Source organism: Barbatula barbatula (assembly GCF_947034865.1).
Source record: "Barbatula barbatula genome assembly, chromosome: 8".
Taxonomy (NCBI): domain Eukaryota; kingdom Metazoa; phylum Chordata; class Actinopteri; order Cypriniformes; family Nemacheilidae; genus Barbatula; species Barbatula barbatula.
This window is the reverse complement of record NC_136771.1, coordinates 5,524,195-5,547,669: the sequence shown is the minus strand read 5'-3', so window position 1 is coordinate 5,547,669 and position 23,475 is coordinate 5,524,195. Positions and strand designations below refer to the sequence as shown.

General features: G+C 39.3%; 2 protein-coding genes across 4 annotated transcripts in view; one reads left to right on the top strand and one right to left on the bottom strand.

Annotated features, from left to right (window-relative positions):
• The window catches only part of neurl1aa (neuralized E3 ubiquitin protein ligase 1Aa), a 53,539-nt gene extending 40,435 nt beyond the window's left edge, over positions 1–13,104 (top strand). The window contains exons 4-6 of one of the 2 annotated variants that reach the window (XM_079461518.1): positions 4,029–4,724; positions 8,593–8,742; positions 9,143–13,104. In XM_079461518.1, the coding sequence (XP_079317644.1) occupies positions 4,029–4,724; positions 8,593–8,742; positions 9,143–9,384 (1,088 nt within the window). In that variant the 3' untranslated portion in view covers positions 9,385–13,104. The remainder of the gene's footprint in view (positions 1–4,028; positions 4,725–8,592; positions 8,743–9,142) is intronic. The other variant, XM_079461517.1, reaches the window with a different exon arrangement.
• Positions 13,105–16,019: 2,915 nt separating this feature from the next.
• The window catches only part of sh3pxd2aa (SH3 and PX domains 2Aa), a 74,632-nt gene continuing 67,176 nt past the window's right edge, over positions 16,020–23,475 (bottom strand). For both annotated transcript variants that reach the window (XM_079461491.1, XM_079461492.1), the window contains one exon: positions 16,020–23,431. In XM_079461491.1, the coding sequence (XP_079317617.1) occupies positions 21,485–23,431 (1,947 nt within the window). In that variant the 3' untranslated portion in view covers positions 16,020–21,484. The remainder of the gene's footprint in view (positions 23,432–23,475) is intronic.

The following is a 23,475-nucleotide window of genomic DNA, read 5'->3' as shown; positions in this document are numbered from 1 at the left end:
GATACAAAAACGAGTTTTTTGTCTCTGCAGCTGCGTCCTGTCAGTAATGCGTGAGCTTGGATTCAGATCCTATCTGAAACCATCAAAACTGTCTTTTTTATTAGAGTCTCGTATTTTTTAAGAGATTACGGTCTTGCCTCAGCCAATCGCGTCACAGGTTTTCTGGAGCTCGTTTGAAAGGGGCCAATAAGACAAAGGGAAAATGGCGATTGGCAGCTGAGCAGGTGCAGGGGTAATTAGAAGGGCAGCAGCTGCCGTTGGTCACACACATCTTGGCACGAACCCTCCCGTACCCCTCCCTCACTTTTTCCTCGTCTCCTGCTTTCTACTCTAAACTGATTTTCATCTCTGTATTGCTGAATGACCCAACAAACGTCTTTCAATTATCAGCAAGGTTATTATAGTTTACTAAAACTAATGCTATTAAAACATTTACTGTATGTTAATTAAAATATTAGAATTAAAAGTCACTTTAGTTATGACGCACTTCAGACCAACAAAAAACAACACAAAAACTAAAACTGCTGTAAAAATGAATTTAAACCTATACAGGCAGTTTTGATCGGACGCACACGCTGGCCAGAAGTTAACTTCCGGTCTGTGTTTGGTTATAATATAACAATTATTTATTGTTCATTTATATTAATATTTTATTGTATATTAATTGTATTCAATTAAATTAAAACTACTCAACAGTTATAGATTTTTTTTTAGGTCTACCGGAAGTTAAGTTTGGGCCACATAACAAATAAATTATAAAATGACAAAAAATGTACTAAAATATAATATATCAAACATTTAATTTATTAATGAATGAATTTATTTTAAATATATTTCATATGAAGAATTAATTCAAAATATTTATAAAACTAAAGACAAACTAACTTTGATTATCAGTCTGTCTCGTCTGCTTGCCTGAATGGATTGTAAAAAACATTCATGGCATTCTGATGTTTTCTATTAAAGGATTTGTTACCGTATGGAGCAGACTTAATCCAGGTATATTAAATGTATGGGCAATCTATGTATATAATAAGATAAATAAACATATACTCTAAAAAAATGGAGTCAGAAACCGACAGACAGTTGAAATTTAATTGTGTCTGTTTGGCACAACCGATGTGTTATGTGTTGTAGACAAAATACAGAGAGTTTACAGACTGTGATTGGATATTATATGACATATGTATTATCATACAGTCTATAATATAATCGAATATTATGAAACCAACAATTTTTCTCCATCTCATGTTGTTTTATGTTGGCAGATGTATTTCACCCTTACTCGAATTTAAACTGGATTCTAGGCTTGTGTCACTCGCATTAAACGGAGAGGCCTGGATTAATCCTATTTGCCGTCTGGCTCTACAGTAATAAGCCTGATTTATAAGACACGCTCCAGTTGGACCCCTAGTGGTGATGTCATCCATGGGTTCTCTGCCCAATCACGATGGGTATATTCAACTGTGTACAAATCTTACTGTATTCTTTTTTAAATGTGCCATCAAAATACTAAAATGGGGAAAAATTTATTTAAGAAAATGTTACTTTTTAGCAGTGTATAACACTTCACTCTTTAGCAATGACTACCGCACTTCTTTTCAAGACACGTTGAAGCAAAAATTTCATTAAGGATTAATAAGGAACAGCAAGTTTCTATGATAGAATGCTGTCTACTCATTCAAAAGCATCATTACAAATGTCAACATGTGCATGTATCGATTGAATACTTATGTGTACAGACTCAAGGAACCAAAAGTAATCATTCATACGAACCAGGCCAAGGCCAAGGCCAAGGCCACACATTTCTTAAGAATACGTCTTAAAAAGCCTCAGATGAAAGACTGGAATTGAAAAAAAAGAGATATAATATGCTATGACAAAATAAGCCAAATCTTAGTCTCTACAGAAATTGGTCTATAGAAAATGAGTATCACAAAGACAAACAATTACAAACCAGCATTGTGATCATAAACATGAGCTGAAAGCAGATATAAATCTGTGATGGTAGCCAGATGATATAGATGTTGTAACAGTGGCCCTCAATGTTGGGACTGGAAGACTGGATCCCAAGAAAAACAAAAGATTTTAATCGACAGTAGATGAGCACAACAACGGTTGAAAAGCATTGCCAAACCCTCTAGCCCGAAGGAACTTGCAAAAACAAGACCACACACAAACAGGAGCGAGGAAGACGTTGTAATTTATGCCTCTTGTAGCACCCAACATCTTGTACATCCTGCACCCTATCAAATCCAAACCACAATTTATTTTACAGTACGATAGAGCGACATAGCATGACACATATATTTATGCGTTATGTTTGCACATTAGACTGGTATTATTAAAGGAACATTCCTTGGCCTGTTATCTCTGTGTATCAGCAACGTAGGCACACAGTCTCATGACAGTCTTATGGAAAAAATATATTTATATATTCGCATTCAGGGTACATGTTAGTTTGTGTCGCCATGCACCACACCTATGACTGGTTGAAATACAGGAAATAGTTTACGTCCTTATAGATCTAGAAGTTTACGTTCCTGATCTGTGTCCTTAACTGTGGTCTATGAGCCACACTTACAGCTGTAACCACGTCTGAAAAGGTTTATCTGTGACGAGCGCTAATCAGCGGCCTCTATGGGTCACTGCTGGTAGATAAAAACAGGACGAGGAAGACAGGTGGCGGTAAAAGAGAGAGAGGAGGTAAAGTGCCTCACTTTCCTTTTATCTCCTTCCTTTATTACACCTGCTGACCTTAATCGTTTTTTTACCTTCTAGCCTTTGTTTTTATGTGTGACGGACTATTTTATTATTTTTATAAAAGATGAATGTCAACTAGTTTACATAAAGAATATTGTTTCTCTTTATCGCCATAGACCACTTCGGCGAACATAAACAATGCTGATCCAACGCTGGTCTAAAATAACTTCCCGTTTCAGTTTTTAACACTACGCGGCAGTTTGAATAAAACACAACCAACACAACATTTATAACCAAATCTATAAGATTTAATTAAAAGTGTAAGATACAGATAGAAATGAAGACAAAAGGGCTTCTGGACCCGTGTTTACATCTGTGAAGTGGTCTATAGTTATAGCTTTGCTATTCTGTTAAATTTAAAAGATTTGTTAAACTTTATAGTTAGCGTTATTGGTGTGAACAGGCCTTCAAAATAGAAGGCTAATATTAATAAGTCGATTAGCATGACAGGTTGCCTTTAAATGCTAATATCGTCCAGAGTCTGAATGTCTTTGACTGCACAGATGAGGTCTAAATACAGGTCACACTCCAGTAGGGCTATCAGTTACAAAGGAACCACAGTATTCAGCTTGTTTGAGTGCTGTGCTATGATAAGATAGCTAGCCTCCATTTAAATGAATGTAATACCTATTTTAGGCTACTAGGAATGGGGTTACATTTGGTTTACGCACAACATTTTGCTAGCGCAGCGTTTTAATACTTTTTTTAGCTATTTTAGGCACCCTGGAAAAGCGTTGTGCATATGTTGAGATCGCTCTTCTTAATGCAAGGCTACTATTACATTACTATAAAGTTCTATTCCTGGCCGCTGTTGAGGAATAAATAGTAAATGAATGTCAAAAGGCACTGGTGGCCAATTTGGAAATATCTATTCTTTACTCTGTAGTAAAAACCATTAAAAATAGAGTAGAAGTTATTAACAAGTACATAAAAACGGTCCTGATAGCACACATTCATCTGGGAGACGTCTGTTTGATGTCTGCATTTACTTCTGCAAGACGTATTTTTGATTGTATGCTCATCTGTAATACGTCTCTGAGAAGTCTCCTGTCAGATCTTTAGCAGATATCTAACAGACGCACCTTTGCTATCAGGGAGTGTTACAAATTGCTTCCCTTGCTCAAATTTGGGTGTAGAAACATGAATAAAGACTATTTAGTTGTTTCGGTTCATTTGTGTGATATATGACAATCAAAGTTTTTGACACAATTACTCTATTATTTCAATCTTAACTCCTAACCATGCATTCTGTCTCTACCCCACAGACAGTGAAATCGTCCCTCCAGACTTTCTCCGCCCGCGGTCCTTCACCACAGTACGCGGCTCCGCCTCTTTACGTCGCGAAGCGAACACCTCCCGTCTGTCCGTCAGCTTGTGCGATCTTAACTCGCAGCAAGTAGACACGAGGCTCCGCCTCCTACCTGCTCCCGTCGCATGCCCCATTCCTCAAAACTCCATGAATTCCCAGCAGTCAACGCTGCTTCCTCACACCCTGGAATGTGACTTACGTTTCCACCAGCTCCGAGGTGCCCACATAAAGACCCTAAACGAACAGACCGTGGCACGATCCGAACATGGCCGTGAGGAACGCACGCTGGTCTTCACCGACCGGCCGCTCAAAATCGGTGAAACCATATTCATCAAAGTCATTAAGTCCAGTCCTGCGCGATCCGGATCGTTGTCGTATGGTGTGACGTCGTGCGATCCGGCGGTGCTCCGCCCTAGCGATCTACCTTACAATCCAGAAGCACTGGTTGACCGCAAGGAGTTCTGGGCTGTGTGCAGGGTGCCCACCGCTATGCAGAGCGGCGATATACTGGGCTTCCTGGTTACACAGGAAGGGGAAGTGATTCTGAGTCATAACGGCACCAATGTGGGAATGCAGGTGTGTGTTGACAACTCACGACCACTTTGGATGTTCTTCGGACTGCACGGTGCTGTCACACAGCTGAGGATTCTGGGTAAGCATGGAATTATTGTTTTCCTACATTATTTATGCAAAAACTTTTTTTATTTAAAAATATTTTTTGTTGTGCAGAATTATTCAGAAGACAAATAATGTCCTCAATTTCATAGAGTAATATAAAGGACGCACTTGATTGACCTTTCAAAACACTGGACGGCTTTGTCGGTCTCACCCACACACCTGCGACTGACACAATAAAGTAAAACTAGACAAAGAACGTGCACACTAACACATACACAACTAAAAACAGGAAGGTATTACAGGAGTGTGTGGGAGGTCTGTGACCTCCGCTAGCTCTGTTTGCACTTTCCAAGATGTCCATGATACAAAGACCTCCTCGCATGTTCCTAGCGCTTACCCGTCTCATTAGCATGCGGCGAGGAAAAGGAAACGAGAAAGTGGAGAGCCGAGTGGGCGATTCACACTTAATTTGAGAGCATTCAGTTGAGAACGCGTCTCTCGCTAGTTTCTCTCCATTTCTCCATTGCGGTTTGATGTTTTTGTTCTGTCCAGATTCAGATGTTTAAAACGTCTCTGCTGATGAAATGAAAATCAGCTGGAACATAAGATGAAATGCTTGTTAAATTAAATGCAGTGCTAAGTAAATGAAGCTTGATGTGTTCGTTTTTCTGTTCAACAATTTGCATAGAAGACACATCGTTGCCAAAATAGGTATTGTGTCATTAAATTCGGTTAGCATTTATTCACCCTCATGTTGTTGAAAACCTGTATATGACTCTTTCTTCTGTGGAAAATATTTTGAGAAATGTCTCAGTGGTTTTGTGTCCATACGGTGAAAGTCAATGGGGCCTGTTGTTTGGTTACCAACGTTCTTCAAAGTGTATTTTTTGTTCTGCAAAAAAAGAAAGGCATACAAGGGAGAAAAGCAGGGTGAGTAAGTGATAACAGAATTCTCATTTTTGGTTGAACTATCCCTTATAGTGGTTGTGAGCAAGCTTGTTGTCACATGACGTAAAATGTATTACATATTCGTATCATTACCGGAAGAGGAATTTATAAAATATGTATAAAATATTTAGAAAGATATATTATTTACGTAAATAAGTTTTTTTTAACGTATATATATATATATATATATATCAGAGCTGCATGATTAATCTAATTTTTTAACTAAATATTACATAAATCTGCACGTCTGGTGCGATTATGATATTGAGTCGCTTATAGCGTGCCTTTGAAAAAGCAACACCTGTCAAACATCATTATTGAAAATATACTTTATAAACATGAAAATACACGAGAAGGCAGTGATCTCGTAAACATTTTCTGGAACTACTGGTGGTGTTGTACTTCTTCTGCGGCGCTTATTTGGAGTTTCTGCACGTGAGCGCCCTCTGGCTTTCAGATGCAGCAGCATTTAACCATACTTCACTGAAGAACTGCACAAAAAAATCATAGTAAATCGCCTAATCTCGTGTGGTTTATTTAATAAATATAAATGGGTTTGTTTAGTTTACCTTCTTGGCCCCAGTACAGTTTATTCGTCATTGCATCGTTTTGATAAGTCATCACCTGCTTTTTCCCCAATGAGGTCACATTTAGAGCTCACAATGCATCGCTGTGGCAGATGCGGAGGACAAATCTGATCCGGTCTTTAACAGCACCATAATGCGCAGATACAAGAAAAATCACGCTCGTCCAGAGCACAATAACAAATCAAAAGCGAACGTCAGCAGGCCCTGACATGTCATCCTTGCTTTCCTGTTGAAAACAATTACTGCTAAATATATATTCTGCCTTTCTGAAGGCGATGCGACCGATATGAGACACAGTGATGATTTCTCTTCTTATGAAATGTGTTTTATTTGAACTGAACCAGATCCAAACAGTAAGTAATAAACAGCCCGTGCAAATGTTTACGTTTGCAGTCACACAGCTCACTGATGAAGTGATACGATAAGACATTTCTCCATCTTTTTCCACAGGACATAATAAACCAAATACAACATCATAGTTTGCTTCCTAAGACGTATGTGGCCGCAAGTGCAAACGTAAGATTGAAAACAAGGAGAAATTTAAGAGAGAGTTGCTTCTGTTGTATGCAGCTTAGCTCAAATTAAATCAAAGCCATTCACCCCTGGATAGATTTAACTGCCCTAAAGTCAAACTAAAATTAAATTAAAGATGCAAGATGTGACTGAGGATACACATATAAGGAAAAGTATTAAAAACTGAAGATCGAAGTCTTAGAAAGTTGTATAATTCATTATAGAAAGGGTTTGTACTGTTCCTGAATGCTGCAAAACAGCTGTGCTAAAATACACAAATGAGCTAAAAATACAAAAACTCTTGAGACCCATTCGCATCCTAAATCTTACACATATATTTAAATATATTTAAACTTCAAATATATTTGTTTAATGTTGTGGTTATAGATGTTCTGTTGGTTGCATTTTGTTGACTATAGACATGACTGTGTGCCATGTTGACACATAGTGCTCATTTTCAGAATGACAAAGGGCTTTAGAGAAAACAGAGTCTCTAATGTGTTGTTTTGAAGTTTCTCCCTCCGCGGCTGTTCTAGCGTCTCTGTTATTCTAGTTGAGATGCTCTGGAATAGGCCTGGCCCGTGTGATCCAGGGCCAGCTGCTGTGGCCTGGACGAGGGGATTTATGATGTGTCTCCGTGTGGCATGATGGGAAGGTGGAATGGCATGTTAAACTCAAAGAGGATCACACTCTGTGGACTCCACCCAACCCTGTCTCCATGTTAAAAGAGGATCATGTTGTGTGTGGAAAGAACATACACAGACTTAAACCACATCCATTAGATGGAGCTTTGGGGAATATTATCAGAGATCTAATATTGCCACAGATAGATTTGGTTCAGGGCATTTGCACGGTACACAGACTCGCATGGACTAACCTCAGAGGATTCCGCATTCAGGGGTTTGAGGTCAGCTTAGCTTCGGTTCAGCCAATTCTCTATCTCCCTCACATATACTGTACACTCGTATATCATAGGATCCAGCATACCAGAAATGAGGTCAGTTCACTTTAATTCAGTATCTGCTTTCTCTTAAAGAGACAGTTCACCAAAACATTCAGTCATCATTTACTCGCCGTCATGTCATTCCAGTTCTATATGATTGACCTTCTTCAGTAAATGCCAGGAAAGTTCATGCTGCTGTTTTGCAAACAACGAAAGTGAAAGGGGACCAAAAAAAGAACTAAATGCATTTTAAAAGATTCAAGTTGTACATTTGCAGTATACAATGACGTTTAAAGTCAAACCTCATACGATCCATTTTAAAGTCAAATGCACTAAACAGATATTTCAGGGTATTCACTGAAAACTTTGCATGACAGTTCTGGTCACCATTCATTTTCATTGTTTTGAAAAGTACAAATTGGACATTATGCTGTACAGTAAAATTTTTTTGCTACTTCAAGTTTTTAACAACAATGAAATACTGTTGTACAGTAAAGATGAATGAAATTGCTTGACTTATTGAAGATTGTACTTTAAAGGAGCAAAAAAGAAATGTAGTGTACAAAAAATATTAAATGCTAAACAGAGGAAAGTGAAAATGTGAGGTTGCATGATCTGTTAATCCATTCTAGACTCTTGGAGCCAGAGCGATGTGATGGGATTAGTGGATCCAACTGCCCAATATCATTCACGTGAAGTTTTACTGACTTTAAATTGTGCAATCTTTTGCCATTCCACTCTTCCATCATGCCACACAAACTAATGGGACACATTCTGTTCAGGGTCTAAATTGGGCTATTAAAATCAGTACTTAAAATATTTGTAAACTTAAGACTTTATCAATTATGCCCACTATCAGAAATTATTTAACAGTATTTAAACAAATCAGTTTTCATGTTGTTTCTTTTAAGGTTCTACTTTCTTGGGTGATACTCGTGACCCAGCCAGCCCCGGCTCGCCCTCTGCCTCGCCTCTCTCGCCCTCAAACTTGTGTGGTGGAAGTCCTGAGCTCGGCCTCACTGAACGGGGATGCTCTGTTTCTTTCTGCAGCTCAACCGAAGGTCGGCATGTTTCTCAAAATGACCTTTTATGTTATTTTTTTCAGAACTTGATCCAACTGTTCCAAAAAGTACCAAACTTAATAAAGACTATGGAAAAACTTAAGCAAGTCAACCAACAATACGATATAATGTTTCTCTATTTGCTTTGTTATATTTGATGGTTTTTATTATGTTTTATTGCCATATTACATGTTATTGATATTAAAGTTTGGTGATTGGATTTTGCATCTGCCAAATAAATAAATATAAATGCAGGCAGTAAAGTAACGGATTAAAGTTTCGCTCTTGTAAACATGTTTTGTATTAAAACACAAAACTAGAATAATACTAAAGTGATTGTTTTACATTGTGAAATAAAAACATGAAGCAGTGCTAAAAAAGCTCTCTGTCTTTCTTTCAGGAACAACACCCAACTCGCCCATCAGCCTGCCTAAATCTCCCACCTTCCCGACCGCCTCGGGCACGTGGCCGGACGAGTGTTCTATCTGTTACGAAAACACAGTGGACACGGTCATCTACGCCTGCGGACACATGTGTCTCTGCTACACCTGCGGCCTCCGCCTCAAAAAGATGGCCAACGCCAGCTGTCCTATCTGCAGGAGAGCCATCAAAGACATTATAAAGACCTATCGGAGCACTTAGGGGCCCCTCACCGACCAACCCGAGTTTCACAGGGACCACGGATAGATCTGTGTTTAAAGAGAGGGTGACATCACATTTCAGGGACATTTCTCTGGCTTGGGTCTCTGTTGCCATGGCAATGACTTTCGAACCCTTGAACTTCCAAAGCTCAGGCGTATGTTCACGGGGGTCTTTTGTAACTTACGGTGTCTGTTACTTTGGTTACCGGCAATGTTGCTTTTTAATGGATATCTTGAGCAGTTCAGGGTATTTCAGGTGACAGGTTGGAGACCCGTTTATTTCTGTGAGCCATAAGAGACTGCAGCAGTCTCATTCATAGCATAGGTGCATAAACTTTACAGCTGGAATCACATTCATACAGGACATTACAGTTTTGGATCTCGCTTATTTCTCTCGGCTGATGTCAGAGTAACTAAGTCACATTCACAGATGAAATTCATGCAAACAACATCTCAGCGTTTCACAATTTTTGTCTGTGCTTGACTGAGAAAGAGATAAAGAGATTTAAGGTACAATGCTTTCATACCTCCTCATTTCACGCTAGATATGCCGTGTTATTCTGCAGCTTGCCATTGGTGTGCTCTGAAATATTTCCATGTTGATCTTGAGGTCTTTGTGGATTGATCACTATTTGATCAGGTTTTGTGACGTAATCTAAAGCTTTCAGCAGATCAAATCAGTTAATGGTCTACAAGAATTTTTTGCATATGCGTGTGGTCAACCAGCAGATGTAATGGAGTTATTTATACGATAATGTGTTGCGTTTATACAACGGAACGATTAACCAACGAGCCATTGCAGAATGTTCTTAACCGCTCCTTCCCGCATAAGGGCAATTCATTTACTACATTTCAATCGACCCAATGTCACTCGAAAATGTAATCAGCACCCTATTGTTGCCATAGCGAGCAAAATCTACAAAGAGCAAAATAGCCATGAGGCGCTAACCAATAAAAGAGTAATTTGTGGCGAGAGGATAAAGTATCTGATTTGCTGACATCATACATTTTTATGTATCCCCCGTCCCAACCCAACAGTTTCTAGGGTACCAAATAGGGGGATGACAGCCTACAGCTTACGATCCAATAAGAACTGAACAGGATCATTGAGAGAAGAGATTAAAAAAGGCTGTAAAGATGGACTATAATTCTTGGTTGTGCGGTTATTAGAAAAAAAAGGGTTAAAAGTATCGAATGAGTGAATTAAAACATGAAGAAAGTATAGTGTGTACTATATTGGTGGCATATTTTCTTCTGGGTGATGTGTAGGACATCCTGATGCTGGCCACAGTTGCTTGTGATGAAGTCAGAAGATTCTAGGAGACAGAAGGAAGTTCAGTGAGCAGTAAGATGAAGTTTGTATGAATTGTTGGGTATGTAAGTAAACATAAAAAAATACTTGAAGAAACGCCTTTAAATATCATCACCCCTCCCAAAAACTCATTCAGTAGTAAGACATGTCAATAAGAGTACAAGAGTACACATCTATATATATTACAGTAATGAGGATACATTGGGAACTGTCATAAACATAAAGTACACTTCAAAAAATGTTGGGTTCAAGTAACCCAGAGAATGTTTATATTTGACCCAGCAATGAGATCAAACAACCCAGAATTTGGGTTGTGAGAACCCAGCATATGTTAAGTTACAACCCAGCTGTTGGGCTTGTCAGGGTTTGACCCAATGCTGGGTTGAAAAAAACAAAACACATTTTTTTAGACGGTAAAGTTTTAAAACAGACTTGTTCATTTCATGTGACAGATATTATGCACTCAGGTCAGCCAACAATGTTAGCTGATGCTACTGTGTTTTGGTGTTAGCTGTAAATGTGATTTTCAGCAAACACCAATTCAGAATCCCACACAATCCATATTCCCTCGAAAAGCGGCAAAAGGCTCGAATCTTTTTTTAATCAATTCAATTGTGTACTTTATTTTAAAGCTACTAAGCAAAAGAGGCATAATAGTGAGTGTGTGTGTGTGGGTGTGGTCGGATGTGACAGCAGCTCAAGTAATATTACTCAACTACAATGGACTGCAGGCTAATATTGTTCATAACCAGCCAGTGAGCTTGTGTGAAGCAATTGCGACAACTGGCGCTTAAATTCATGCTGCTATTCGTATTGGCCGGCTCTTCTTCAGGCGAAGCTAACAACTCTGTTTGAAGTTGTGCTCTGTTGTTTGTGGTGATTCACTTTTGAATGTTTATTTATGTAAATTAGAAGAAACTATTAGAACGTAGACGTATCTGACGTGTGTCTGGAGCTCTTTTGGATTAAAGGACCGAAATTATGATTGTATAGTTTGCTTTTCAGTCCCTCAGGATTCTACACGAACATGTTTCTTGACATTTGGGCTGGTCGTATCCACACAAGCCATACTGAGAAGGACATCTATAAGCAGCAAATGATGAAAACCAGCTTTATCTTAGCAGCGAGATAACCTGTATATACACTCCCTCTGGGGTCAGCTCATTTCATTGACAATGTATTTTGTTTTAAAGATGGGTATTTAAATCCTGCTGGTGTTACTTTACTCATCTTATTTTAAGAGGTACACACTGTTCTGAAAACGTCCTCGAGGCCAAATATTCAATTTGATTTACATTTGCGCACTTTTAGTCAAATAAACCAGGGACTTTTTAACCCCTCAAGTCAGTCGATTTGTTCTGACAACTACAATTTATAAAATAATACATTTTCCCCACAAGTATTCTTTCTATTTCGCCCCATTTTGTATCCCTCTAATGATATCTTTTGCACAATTTAGGGTGTATTATAAGAGCAATCTTTGTGTTTATGTCACTTTATTAAATTTGATTCTAATTTAACTGTCCCCTTCATGACATCATCATCCGGTTCATGTTTGGACAAAATCAACCTTTTCCAGAACATTTTATAGTTTAAATGGTTGTAACGAAATGGCAATTGAACGTGACTATTTATTTTACATTCGCTCTATTTACACAGTGTTGTTTTACTGAGTACCTGGAGTGGGACAAACAGTCCGAACATGCCGTCCATGGGTCCACCTTTGATTGTCGTCGACCCTGTAATGTACTTTATTTATGTACCGCGTATAGAGTACGATGTGTTGAATCTGATGTGTCGCAGAATCCTAATTTAGCTTTCCTGTTTTATCATTATTTGAATCAAAACTGTAGATATGATAATGAACACAGCCATAATAGCACATTGGCACAGACAACAATGTTGTAATGTTGTAGATGTTTTGAGTTATGAGTGGATAGTGGAGTAACCGTATGTGGGATCAGGGATTGCATAAATTGTCACCCCAACCTTAAATAAATTTGAATATTGATGAAATCTGAATATTTTCCGATCGTAATGAAGTTTTTTATCTTATTTTATATAGACAACATAATGTGAATGGCATTTCTTTACTCTTTCTGTTTGTCGGTGTGTTTTGCTCTCTCATGACCCATTGGTAAACGGTGGGACCAGACGAATATCTGAATCAAAACGTTATGATTCCTCTTTCCAAGGGTTCAGTGAAGGGCTGTTAAATGAGTCAGTGATTCAAAGTCCATGAGATCAGTAAGGATTTCTTCATGAAGAACGGCTCAGCTTATTGTGGCATTCTATTTTTTGACTCAAACCTATGATTTATTGTTTCCTTAAAGTCTGTGATGAGTTTATGAAGCTTTGTTTCGCCCGAGTCAAAGATGACTGTCAATAAACTTTGCATATGCATTTCAGTGAGTGTGACGTCCATTCTTTCCTCTGTTATATATAGAATATTTATTCCACAGAATCAAGGATTTTTTTTGACATGAGAGTTAGTGAATGACACTTGTGAGCTGCAACTTTAAGATCATAAGTCCGACTCCCAGGTAACATAAAAAACCTTGAATGGTGAAAAATGTTTACTCTGAGTAAATGTAAAATGTCCAAATTACATAAAAAATTTCAATTTTGCAGCAATCGAATTGATGCATATTATTAGTTACTGGTTTAATAATAATAACCCAATGGCCAAAATGTAATTTAAAAATATTGTCAAAAAGATAACTAACCAAAAACCAGATCAATAGCTATGCAGCGGTGAGCTGATCCTGAACCAGACGCTAAAGGTGAAGCGTATCAAACATCATTCTGTAGAGGATCAAGCGTGCCTTTGATGCTGTGCTTGGATGTGCTCTGGAGGTGAGAGTAAGATGATGAAGGTCACCTTTAAGGATGCATATTTCTATGACCGTGATTAAAGTGGTGAACTGTTGGCAGATCAAGCTTGTTGAAGGCTGCCCCCTAGTGGACGACACATTGCCACAATTGATGTTCATCATTGCCCCTGCATTTCTCATGGTTCTGGTCCACAGTGTGAGTCAAAGCCTGGAAGTGGCATAAGGCAAAACGGAACACATTGTTTCCTACGACTGCATGCACTGCTTACAAAAGTGTAATTCACAAACAAGTGATTCACAAACAAGTCGTTTCTTTTGTTTAAGTTAATGTGAAAAATCGACTCATTTAGAAATGAGTAACTACCATAATGTACGACAATAATATTTACTTACAGTCAATAGCTGCATAGAAATCAGGTTTCAAATTATTTTGGGGCCTTGCATGCACGTTAAAAAAGTAAAGTTGTACCCATAGATATCAAAATGATATCCCGCATCGCCATCTGTTTTTTATGGGCCTCTGTCGTCCGCCATATTGGAATGGTGCAAGCCGATCTGTGTTGAAATTGACCTATTTGTCAGGTATGGTGACCCGTACCCGAAATGTGACCTCTGCATTTAACCCATGGTCGTGAACACACGTACACACCTACACACACGGAAAATGTTGCTGTGTTTATTTCACCTTCACTTCCAGGTGCCTCCTTGGTGTTTGTTTCTTCGGCGTCATTGTCTAGAAGTGTTTTGTTTGAAAACTGCCGCATGGATAGTTGTTTAGCCATGTTTACATGATCATTGAAAGAGAATCTACAGACAGCGATATTACCGTGCGGCGTAACGACTGTTACATAACTGTCATCCCGTGAGCACATTCTTAATAAAATGCTGATATTATTATTCCTATTAGGTCTATGTGAGTGTCCTAACTCTGTATTTCAACCGCTCGGGATTAGTGCTTCTCGGTGCATCCTCGATTCTTTTCCGTGCGGACTAATCGAGGCATTACTTAAAACGGCATTTCCACTCTCTATATAAAGTTCTCTATTATCAAACAACAGGTAAACACATACATATATACATGATATGGACCCATGGGGTAATGTAGATAGAAATAGCTCATTCTAAGGTAACCAAAACATAACCATTATGGAAGGCAGTGGTTCTAAAACTTTTCGATGTAAGGCCCCCCTTGTGTTGAGTGCATCTCTGTGATATTCTTCAGATTGTTGTTCAGGCCCATATGAGGATGAAGAAGATCAAACTGAAACCCAGCTGCATGTTTGTGCACCAGAACGTTCAGACATCACAGCTGGAGAGGAAAACATGGAGGGAAAGAAAAGACTACAGGACACGTTGGATGAGATGACAAATCTCATAAAGTCTGTGATGCGCACTGTTTTAGTTTTGATTCATTTTGATGTACAGAATGATGTGAAGTATTTTGCGCAGCTGTGGAAGGGAGCCCACCCATGGCACCGCCAAAGCCAAACTATTATGAGAATATTCAAGAACTGAAGGAAACCATTATCTGACATGCCACAAAATCAGACGATATGAAACCCACGCACCTACGTGAGCGAATTCATGATCTCTCGGAGGCTTAACTCAGTGAAAGCTTTGTGTTCAGTTTCAGAAACTCTCTGGAGATTGCTTCATACAGGAAACTAGAGACGGAATACAGTTAGTGGACCGGGACTCTTCGCAGCGCCATGCTGGAAATAGAGAACAAACTACAAATCAAAATAGAAAATGAAGCAATTAATGAAATTGAGAAAGAGAAAAGAGAAACGTGAAGAAGTGAAAAAAATCTATATCAGAATTCTTTGAGAAAGACTATAAAAATATATCCTGATTCAGTGGAAATTGTCATTTGAAATAAAAATCAAAGAGCTTCAAGATAACATTTTACACAAAGCAAACAAGAAATAAATGAGATTCTTTAGCATCCGAGACCTGAGGAAAGAGATTGATATATATGGAAAGAGCATAGAACCTGCTTTAAAACAAAAAGGCCAAAAAATGGCGAAGAAATACTGAAGAAAGAGTTTGATTTGTTTTGGAAAGACCATCAAAGATACTCCTCCAATTCAAGACATTAACGTATTAAGAGATGTGAACAAAACCTCCTCGTGACATCTATGAAAGTGTGCCTGTAGAACATAGGAATATTTTAACCCTTCAGAATTATTCAGGTTATGCACATACCTATAAACATACTCTACGTGCACGTGCTCACGGGAAGCATTTGCACGTGCCCAGTCCCCCCGACCCTAGCCATCCCAGCCCCCCCAGGTTTAACACAGGCCATCTTTCAAACTGCTGCTCAGGTCAAATGGGGAACATGTAAAAATGTAGTCAATTGTAGTCAATTCAACACAACGACAAACAGGAAATGACAAAAATGTAATGAATTACTTATTGTGACTTCAGATCTGTAAAGATGTGTTCTGCTGCGTTTGTGTAGTCCATTAAACAAGCATGACATTGGAGTATAAGAACAAGGAGGATACATTTTATTGTGTTTTTATTTGAGACAATGCAAGATACAATGTAAACATAAAAAGGTACAAAAACAAAAAGTAGAAAAAACACAAACAAAGAGCTTGCTGAGAATTAAAAGCTGAAGATTTAGACCACCTTTTTTAAGAAATGAATAAAAATGTAGATTTGGCTGATCAGAAAAGAATACCAATGCAAGGCTTTCAATATTTTCAAGGGCACATTGTTTTCTGTATTTATGACAAAAAAAGGCTTTGCAAATATCCACCCGAACATTCGTTGTTCAATGGTGTGTAGCATATGATTCGGTAAGTCGGTCTTGACCTGCCTGAGAGTTCGACGAAGGTTGAAAAATGATCCAAACTCTACTTGAGGTGTAACTGGATTACACCGACTGTTTTATTTGCTTTATACACAAGTTCCTGTTTATGAAAACCACTTAAGATAACACATTGATTACAGTCTATAAAGTGAGGACACAACAAAATAAGACCTCAGTAACTTTTAGATAAGTAAAAAACACTCAGCAGTTGATACTTTTAACTGAGATGTAGTCGCCCCACATGCTGTTGTTATTTAAGAGAACAGAAATGTTCATTAAAGCAGACAGCCAAACAAAATGTCGGTGACAGCAAGCAGCAAGAGATTAGATCGCCCCAGCGTGTGCCCACCTTGCCCTCATCTCATGGAAGTATAAACAAAAACACGCCCAGCTGGCTCATGCCAAATCTGTATCCTTGTCATAATACATGCAAATTAGCACTGAAGAAACGTAATACAAATTAAAACCTACCAACCCGCTAGCACTTCAAGCATCAAAGCATACCGCGCTCCAACCAAAATCCACAATATGGGCCTACTCCAGATCCCAGCTATAAGTCTACCTAGATAGCACAGGCACGTATGTAAAATGTCTGCTAAAGATCTGTAAAACATCTGCTGCGTAAAAACAACTGATCAACGTCACGGAAATGGATGTTTGCCATGCATTGTAAATTATACATCTAGATGTCTATATGACGTTTGACAGGAAACGTCTCATAGACGTCTAGCAGATGTATGTGTGCTATCAGGGTAATGGACTAATCAAACCTTTCTGTAAACAATGGTACCTTCTTCACACCTGCAACTGACAGATTTCCCCGAAAATATTGCGACCACGTACATCCTCACAACTTCTGTTTCACACCAAAACGACACTTCAGCATCGTAATGATGCCTCGGTAAATCAAACCATCCGCCGGAAGCGCGAACGACTCCTCCTGATGATGTTAATACGCCTCGACATGCTGTGAGCCATTAGAGTCACACTCAATCTATCACTGCATCTGATCCGAACCCCCCGGCGACTCGACATCCACAATCATTTCGACATTTGTATTCACTGCGAACGTTTTCCATAACATCTGTAATTAACCGACTGCTCGGTAATGTGATTTCACAGCGACTCGACTCCCGACGGCACAGTGGGTGTGCTGGTGATGCTATTCTCTTTCTCAGATTCTGTCACAAACATTTTAATTGTTTTAAAGAGGTTTATGGTATCGACCAAATCCCCGAGGCCCAGCGTGTGTGTACTGAAGTACTGAGAGATGTTTGCAGAAACACAAAGGGTGTTGGGTTGGACGGTAAAAAGTGAGAATATTGAGCCCAAATAGTGTTGATAGGAATCTTTAGTTATAAACAAAATCCTTTTCTTTCGCCAGCGAATATTTCCAAAGTCCATTACGGCCGTGTTTGACCCAAACCGACTGTATTCCCTTCTAACTAAACCACATTATAAACAATCTAGTCACATTCTCTTTCCACCATAAATCCCCACACAAACCACCTCAGAATACATGAAATGCAGTCGCTATCTTTTTCTTGCTAACAATCTTCTCTTCTGATTCCTGTTTTATCCTAAAATAGCCCAGCTAGCACACGTACGTCTGTAAGACGTCGGTTAAAGATCTGGAAAACATCTGCTGTGTAAACACATCTGGTACACATCTTAGAGAGAGCAGTTTTACATCCATTCTTAATCGTAAACATCTTACAGATGTCTATTAGATATTCAATAGAAATCACAACGTAGATTAAGACATTTCAGTACCAGATATTTATAAAGCTAAAGATATTTCACTTTCCCAAGACAGTCCCTCATAAGGATCATCATTTTCAACCGATGTCAAACTCTCAGTACATGTATTCAATCGTCATGAGATAAAATTTTAGATTCAAATTTTAAATAAACCCGAGTTATAATACGCGGTGACAAGTGACGTGCGAGGTATGCAGTCCGTGTGGGAAATTGAACCTGGATCTGCGAATGATATTGCAGAAATAAAAAGGGCATTATATGTTCACAAAATGACAATGATACAGTACGGTATGCGAATCTCCTCGCTGTTGTCGAATGGGATTTAAGAAAGCATGTCGGGGTGGATGTCAGAGACAAACTTTGAGCTGTTGGCAATGTGTGACGTGGAGCTCACGTGTACTGTAGCTACTGCTGGTTTGCCCGATACGGCAAGCCGAATAAACAATTAATGCCTCTGAGAGAGATACGCCCACCAAACTCCTGACAGAAAAGTTACAGTAGATTAATATGTTAGTATCAATCAGGGGGTTTTACCATTCAGAATGATGTTTTAAAACACAATGTGGCATAATATGCAAATATATATAAAAAAACAATGGGACAAACCAGGCAATATTAATCACTAACTCCAATGACAATGTAAAAACTCTTACATATTTAACAGTTCAATGGTGAGATGGTTGTTTTCTATTGCACATTTCCTTATTCCATCTGAGTATGTCAAAAGTGAACAGGATGGAAAATACAAAATTAAAACACAATACTGAAACATTAAATAAATAAAAAAAACACAACGAAACAAAGTTAGCGTAACGCATGTAATGCGTGAAACTAGTTTGATGCGGAAAAAGTTCCCTTGTAAATTGAATAGGCGCAAATGAAGAATAAAGTAGAAGCGTTTATGGAGTTTCTCATCCATCACAAGCACTGCGGTGTAGTGAGTCGACACATTTTTTATAATGCCTTCGTCAAAAGGGGCGTGAGATTGCAATGGCACGCTTTTTTATGATTTAAATCTGAAAGCACAATCGCATTATTGCTGTTATGATTTTTTACCAACAACGTTGGTCCCAACATAATATTTGGGATCCCCATACAACATAGTACTTAGTGAGATTATGTTTTCTTTTACAAATACCATTTTTTTAAATAATAAAATCAATGTAATTGTAACCTGTTATCAGAGGACAAATGATATATATTTACAGATAGCAATTTGGTTGCTTTGTTATATAGTCTTGTGGGTAGAATTTGTGGTATTTCCAATTGTATAGCTGACTTTGACATTGATTTCCAATGAAAATAATTGGATGATAAAACGAAGAGAAAAAACTCCAATAATGTACAAAATCTGGCATTATAAGTGGCTCAATAATGAGAAAAGAAGCGCCCATAGTTGCCAAAGGTGCAGTAATCCGCCTCTAAAAAAAACATATTTCCATTGCAAATAAAGCTAAAAACAATTTTACACTTTAAAATATTTATCAAAAAAGAATCAATTTGAAACTTCAAGACATCCGCTGTAATAAATGGAGGCCAAACTGAATAGGCAAATGAGAACTTATTAGGAAAACAGCTACGATTACAGCAGTAGCCAATTTGTCAACATTTTTCGAGACAGCCACCAATTGCAAAATATTATCTAACATTACAACATGTTTGTAAGAAAATTATAAATAAAAATACCTAATTTGGTTAAATAAATTACATGCTGACGAAGTGCACTGCATCTTTAAATCGACACATTCTTGCTCTCAGGAAAAAGCTTGGATGTGTCGATTCACAACAGTTGAACTACTTCATTTATCATTATTGTCCATGTGTGATCACACAACCACAAAACAAACAAAACAAAATACACTACTATCTTCTTAATAGAATATAACTGCAATCTAGCAGGCAAATTAATGTTATAACTGTTTAACACTATAATACTGTCCAGCAGAAAACAAAATAAAAAATAAGCCCAAATAAGAGCTCGCGCCGTTCATTAGAAAAATATTTCAGCAGTCTTGAACATCAGCTGTTTGATGCAGTTTTCATAAATGTTATTTGATCGAATAAATTGCATTTGAAGGGGAAGAAATCACCCGAGCTCAACAACCTATGAAGAAGATTTCACTATGGACTAGGATAGCAAGAGTCTTAAAAGAGTTTTAATATCTTTTTCAACAGAAGCTAAATAAAGTAACTAAACGTCTTTAAACCGCCAATCGTTTAACTTCAGATTCAATACTGCCCAGCAATATCGTAATTCTTTAACCTTGCATATTAATGTGCTTTTCTTTGGGTTAAAAACATCAAGTGCTTCCAGATATAACGATTAAATAAACTTTGTTCTCAGTTCTGAAACCTCGTTTAGGTTTTGCTGAATACACCTAATGTCTTTGCCCCCGTAAAATAAATACTAAACGTAAAACAAACTAGCAAATGTGTCTGTGTTTTCCTTTGGTGTGATCACATTTTGGGCTCAATGTTATCGTTTCTTCATTCCCTGGGATAAAATGCCAAAGAATACGTACGATTTTCCAGTCCTGATTTGTGAATCTCACTATTAAGCATGAACAGAGCAGCAAAATCTATAGTCCTGACATCTGAAGCCGTCTACACTAATCATATAACTAGAAACAGTAGGACCGGATGCACTTTGTAAACTAGACGTGGGCTTAAACCCAAAATGAGGTGGTCTATGCATAACCGCATGTTGCTTTCACAGACTGAATTTCTTTAACATCTTTTATTTTTAAGGACTGTTGAGAATTCGAAGAATGGGGAAGATAAAGAGACAAACATAATGACACTGTGTGTCAGGGTGGAAGGTGTCTGTTTGGATTTGTTAAGATGTTACAAGAAAGCAGAAATACATCTCTAAGGAAGATATAAAAACATTAACACAAAGCAATTTTTCCGAAAAAACAGGTTTTAAAAAATGACAGTCAATTAAAGTTATGCTTCGTTTTTCTGAGTGCACTCAATGCAAGACAACACTGTTGGTCTTCCTTTTGAAAATTTCGCTGACACATTACTTGTTTGAGAGCGCTAAAGACTTTTTTGTTATGCACCTTTGTTGAATGCTGTAACAAAAACATGTTTGGTGATTTCTCTAGTCGTAGGCCTATGGCACTAAGTTTGGTGTTGATTCACTGGTGTTTCACTGATTCCTCTTGACATTCAGTGAAAGATGTTTAAAGGCACCCATTTGGCATAAAGTTACGGCAGGTATTTTGCTAAACATTCACCTGCATTTCTCTAGTTTCAATGTAAACCCCTTTTTTGAAAAGGCTCTGTCCCTCTTATTTCCAAGTAAAGTCTTCCAATCTGTCCCTCTTTTTACATTTCGATTACAATGCGTGTCTAAAACAAGTTCATGGAGTTATTTCTTTCTCTCCAGATAGTTAGATGGCACCCATCCTTTACGCCCGTGTAAGCTGTCTACAACCTGGCAGTACCACCATCCGTTTGGATTCTTTTCTAAAACTTCGAGACTGGTGCCCTCGGAGAAACCCATGGTCTCCTCGTCGCCACGGTAATCAGCTATTGACACGTAAACCTCGCGAAGGTTATTGTGAATTAGATGCGTCTTCTCGATGGGCTTGGGTCTTACTGTAGACACCGGTATTCCATTCCTCTGGCCGATCAATGGGCTTGAACTTCCAACGGGTGCGGTAATGGTGGTCCCAGCCCTCACCCGCACGTCAGTCACCGGCTGCGGTCGAACGGCAGTGAAGGAAGAGTTTCTTCGTACGCCACCTGCGGACCTCATGTGGTCACCTGCTCCCAGTGATTCATTCCTCCTCAGGGATCCCGTGTGAATGTTGGAGTCCTTCAGAGGCTGGGGCGGGGACACAAACACAGACTGTGGTCGCACCGCTGCTTGACGGATGCCATTCCGCATCCGCACGCCTGAACCGTTCAGCATTGCGTTTGGTTTGCCGAAGCCCCCTGGTGGTTTGGATGGGATTGGCGGACTGGGATTGCTCAAGCTCCTCAGGTTCTGTTGATTGAGGTTGTTTAAGGCCTGGACACGCTGCTCGTTCTTCTCAAGGCTGTTGGATTTGTTGGAGCTACTAATGTCAACAAAAGGACTGTCACGGACATCTTGAACGCCTACGTTGTGGAGATGATTGACAGGTTCTAGGTAGAAAGTAGGTGCCCAACCCTCCTCATCACCCCAACGGATGTACCACCATCCACTTTCCTGCTTTTCCAGGACCTCTACCTCAACGCCAGCCGGGAAGCTGACCTCAGACTCCTGTACTCGTTCGTAGGCATCTGTGGTTCTGTAAAATGCACCCTCGTGGTGTGACTCTCCATCTCGGCTACCTTTAGAATATACGCTGGACAGATCGGAGTTACTTCTGGAGTTGATGGAATCTTCAGAGGACACAACGGAAGCCACTTCTGAATCCTCACCACGTACCACACGGATGGGTCCCTGACGGAGGCTGCCGGTGGGACGCAACTGACGGCGTAGGCTGCTGATGTCCATCCTTTCGGGACTTTGTGGCTCCGACTTTGTAAGGAGAGGTTTGGGTCGCACAACTGGTTTGGGCCTAGTCAAGGGACTCTGACCGACCCGGAGTTCCACATCTTTGCGCATGACGGGCTCTCTTTTGGGATTGCGAACCGATTCGTCCGATGACGACCTAGGGCTGTGTCTCTCGGCACGGCCAAGAGAATGACTCCTGTTTAGATCTGGGGGAACCTTTCTGAAGGGTCTCCCTCCTGCAGGAGAGACAGAGGAACCAAGAGGTTTGCGTCCCAAAGTGAGACTCCTCGGGGTGTCTAAATGGCACCTGCTTGAATCTCGAGAAGAGGAGAAGTCATCGGAGGAGAACCTAAACCCTTCGTTTTCATAAATCACCTCCTCTTTATGGACGTTCTCTAAAGAGTTTCTTTTCCTCAGGGGCGAGGTCATCACTTTCAACAAAGGTGAGGCTTTGCCAGCCTGCGCGATTCTTTCTGCTGCTGCCGGATTGCTTTTGATTTCAAACTTGGGTTTTAGGTCCGGTTTCGGGGGATTATGTTCCAGTTCGGCTTCAAAGCCCATGGCGGGAACATCATATTCTGGCTCCTCGTAGGCACCACACTGACTGGAAGATTCTGGAGCTTTGGAAGCAGAGCTGCCCAGAGAAGGGGAATCCTCAGAATCCTGTTTTTTGACAGGTGGAGCGGGCGGCGGAACTTTGGGGCGGGTGAGTGTGCTGGTTCTCCGGCTCAGATTGGGTTTCTTGCGTTTATCGATGTAGGAGCAGGGTGCCCAACCCTCCATTTCCCCGATTTGGACATACCACCAGCCACCAGAGTTCTTCTCTATGACCTAAAAAGCACATCATACATGTTTAAATAATTTAATAGCATATT